The following is a 3,816-nucleotide window of genomic DNA, read 5'->3' as shown; positions in this document are numbered from 1 at the left end:
TTCCGGGGAAACTATACCGCTGACTGCCACTTGACAGCCGTTGTGCCACCACAAGAGCAGAACTCTCTGGCGTAACACACGGTGGGACGAAAACCCGGGTGGGCTCAGGATTCGAACCGACAACATTTGCACAAGGCCTAGCTCAAATTCTTCATTGCCAATATCCACCCAAATATGACACAAATGAAATTCGAACTTGAGTCTACATTAAAAAACTAAACGTATTACCACTAGCTCAGAAGTGGGGGATAAGAGATATTTATTTATGCAAGAGAATTTTTACATAATTTAAACAACACAATTTTGATGTTACAATTAATCCAAATTCCAATATATTATTTATTTAGAACACAAAACATCATTTTAGCTTACAACTATATACTATATGTTAACAAAAACAATCTGGAAGTTTAAATTATATTATTTTATTACCCATCGTGGCTATATAATGTCCACTTGTTAATCACCTCTTCCTATATCATCTCTCTCGAACTCTCTCAAACACAAACACACGCTCATGGGATCAGTAAGCAGAGAGATATTACACGACGTCCCACCCTACGTACGAGTCTACAACGACGGAACCATCGAGAGACTCGTCGGCGTCGACGTTATCCCACCGTCTTTTGATCCCATCACCCGCGTCACCTCTAAAGACGTCATCATCTCACCACAAACCGGCATCTCCGCCCGAATATTCCGGCCAACTCCCACCACCCCCGCCGAAAAACTCCCTCTCGTAATCTACTTCCACGGCGGTGCATTTATTATAGCATCGCCGGCCGAGCCCAAGTACCACGAGTCCGTCAACAAGCTCGTATCCGAATCACGAGCCATCGCGGTCTCTGTCGACTACCGTTTGGCCCCGGAAAACCCGCTTCCGATCGCGTTTGACGACTCCTACGCAGCCCTTAGGTGGGTCTGCTCCCATGCGCCAGGAGGATCGGGAACAGAAGAATGGTTGAAAGAGAACGCAGACTTTGACCGGATCTTCCTGGCTGGGGACAGTGCGGGAGCTACTATAGCTCACCACCTGGCCATTCAGGTCGGGTTAAAGTTAAAACCTGACCTGGATGTCTCCCTCAAAATTACGGGTTGTGTTTTAATCAACCCGTACTTTTGGGGGAAGGACCCTATTGGCTTCGAGAAAACAGATCATTTCAGGAAGGCCATGGTGGATAAGTGGTGGGAGTTTGTGTGCCCATTGGATTCGGATCGTGGGTTGGACGACCCGTTAATCAACCCGTTTGTCGATGGAGCTCCGGATTTGGCGGGTTTGGGTTGCGGGCGGGTGATAGTGACCGTTTCGGAGAAGGATATATTGAGAGATAGAGGGGTGGCTTATCACGAGAAGCTTGTGAAGAGTAAATGGAATGGAAATGCAGAGATAGTCGAGATTGAAGGTGAAGATCACGTGTTCCATATATTTGACCCGAATTGTGATAAAGCCATGAATTTGATGAAGAAGTTGGCTGAGTTTATAAACCAGTAATCCCATGATAATAATAGCTTGATTAATTTTGTGAAAACAGTATATGTTTGATCATGTTTAGAAATGCAAAATAATAATATCACGTGTTTGATAAGTTGAATTTGTTACTTTCTTTTCTTTGATATATCATGTGTTTGATGATTTGTAGTTCTATCGAATTAAGCCTCATAAAAATTAATTGATGATATTGTGAAAATGCTAGTACACGATTAATTAAGGGGGGAAGGGGCATAATCGGGTAGCTCGGTTGGTTTATGAGACAAGTACACACAACTTCTTCAATTCTTTTGGTACCTTTATAACCTTGACCCCAGTATAGAATGTGTTTAGAACATCAAGTTGAAGTTTCCAATATATGTCTTTCAAAAGTTGTTGCTTGTTAAAAGTTTTACTTGTTAAAAGAATAAACATAATTTCGTTGTTAAATAAGATTATATATTTATAACAGATGGCGACTACCTGACTGACTGGTAACTTTTTATTAAATGTTTAATAAAATTTATAATAAAGTTACCTATATAATAATTTAATTTAGTATACACTTATTCCATATCTTCTGGGATTACATATGGAATTGAATGCGACATAAAAGAAGTCAACAATTGAAACTACATCGCGCCCGTTACCTATAATTAAATGGGTACAGAGCTTCCAAATTAAATGGAATAAAAAAAGTCAAATACATATAATCGACTTTCTTTCCTTCTTTTCTTTTTTTTTTTCCAACTTTGAACTTTCAAATAAACACTTCTTCTTCTTGAATTTTCAAATAAACATGCAGGTGTACGCGCACCTTGCTACGAGATTTTTATTCTCTCAATGATTTGTTTGTTTTAAGGCTAGACAAGGTCCTCATGTATCCAAAAGGATATGTTAACACGCATTTTACGTCGATTTTTTTTTAAACACAAGCTTGAAATAAAAACTACATTCGAAAAAAAAAAACCTAACCGGACACAAGATAAAAATTACATGCTAAGTAACGGGTTATTTGAGCCACGCTACCCCGTTCAAATAAAACTCACAATTACGAGATGATAACCACAAATACGAAACTGAAACAATCGAATCAAATAGAGTGTTTTTTTGTCATTGGGTTGACCAAAAAATAATCTCATTCCGAGCTCCTCTCTCGATAGTCCACTATGTCGTATAGATAATCACCTCAATAACATCTTTTTTTCTTTTTCACCCATCCTAACGAATCCAACCATTCTAAAATACTTTTGGGCCCTTTATCACCCGGAAGAGCCACCTCCAACCAATGACTGATAGCATTCCAAATCTTTGAAGCAAGGTGACACCCTCCAAAAATGTGATCCAAAACTTCCACCGAATTCAAACAAATTGGGCATAATATAGAAGGAATATCAAAACCTTTACGACTTAAATTAAATCTAGTCGAGAGACGATCTAGAAGCAGGCGTCAAATCATGATGTTAACCTTCCTTGGCACGAATTTTATTCCATCTGGTAGGGATGGTACCTTCCGGCAACTCCTGACGATCCAAATAAGATTTAATTCTTTTAATCGAGAACGCGTCATCAAAATTCAAGTGCCAAATCCATTTATCATGATGTTATAAACAAATAAAACAAATATTGTTTATAAATCAAGCAGGTGCTTAGTCCACTTGGTTAATCAATACTAGCTTAGAAACAAATATTGTTTCTAACGTAGGCCTAGTTTATCAATACTTGCTAGAATTTAGAAAACCTAAGTCCATTATTTTTCGTCTCCTACGACCCAACGCTTTGTTTTTAGTAGAATTGGTTTTGCTATTCAAAAGGGGGTTGCGACGCAGCTTGTTGCCCGTTTGCCTGCCACTTTATTGTAATCGTTTTGATTTTAATGAGAAATAGCAAAGATAATGACGTGATTTATATAAACCAAGGCTTCTATATAAACATAATACTTTTTTAAATACATACTCTTTTTTTTGCCAATAATTTCAAGCCCCTGCCATCACGGGCCCTAGTTCAGCCTTGTATAATAAATTGGATGTGGCTCAATGGTAGAGCACTCACTTTACTAGTGAGAGGTAGGGGATTTAAACCTCACTATCACCAATTTATATGGGAGATATAAGGGATGACCCTGGCTTGCCAAGGTGCGAGTCCTGATCTCACCCGGTTTTACCGGCTCCTTGCTGTCGTGCCGTTTTGTAAGGCCCTGAGCCCGGTTGCCTTACTTTAGCGTTGGATTTACTCATAAACTCAATTTGATACAGCGGAAGCCTAATCAAGTTGCAGCGGAACTAAAAACTTTTTGCATAACAACTTCCTCCTATACTAAACTTCAATATGGATAGCCTCATACGCGC

At 39.2% G+C, this 3,816-nt stretch overlaps 1 protein-coding gene across 1 annotated transcript; it reads left to right on the top strand.

Moving 5' to 3' along the window:
* Positions 1 to 507: 507 nt before the first annotated feature.
* LOC143592099 (putative carboxylesterase 2) lies at positions 508 to 1,492 on the top strand. Its single transcript, XM_077072101.1, has one exon. The coding sequence runs from the start codon at positions 518 to 520 to the stop codon at positions 1,490 to 1,492; it is 975 nt and encodes a 324-aa protein (XP_076928216.1). The 5' UTR covers positions 508 to 517.
* The last annotated feature ends 2,324 nt before the right edge of the window (positions 1,493 to 3,816 follow it).

This window comes from Bidens hawaiensis, unplaced genomic scaffold (assembly GCF_021521415.1).
Source record: "Bidens hawaiensis isolate Kalapana, Puna unplaced genomic scaffold, B.hawaiensis_p1.1 tig00040522_1, whole genome shotgun sequence".
NCBI lineage: Eukaryota > Viridiplantae > Streptophyta > Magnoliopsida > Asterales > Asteraceae > Bidens > Bidens hawaiensis.
Note: the sequence above shows the minus strand (reverse complement) of the source record. Positions and strands in the feature narration are given on the sequence as shown.

Excerpts from the sequence above, each read along its gene's own strand:
- LOC143592099 (XM_077072101.1), top strand. The coding sequence starts at position 518 with ATGGGATCAGTAAGCAGAGAGATATTACACGACGTCCCACCCTACGTA.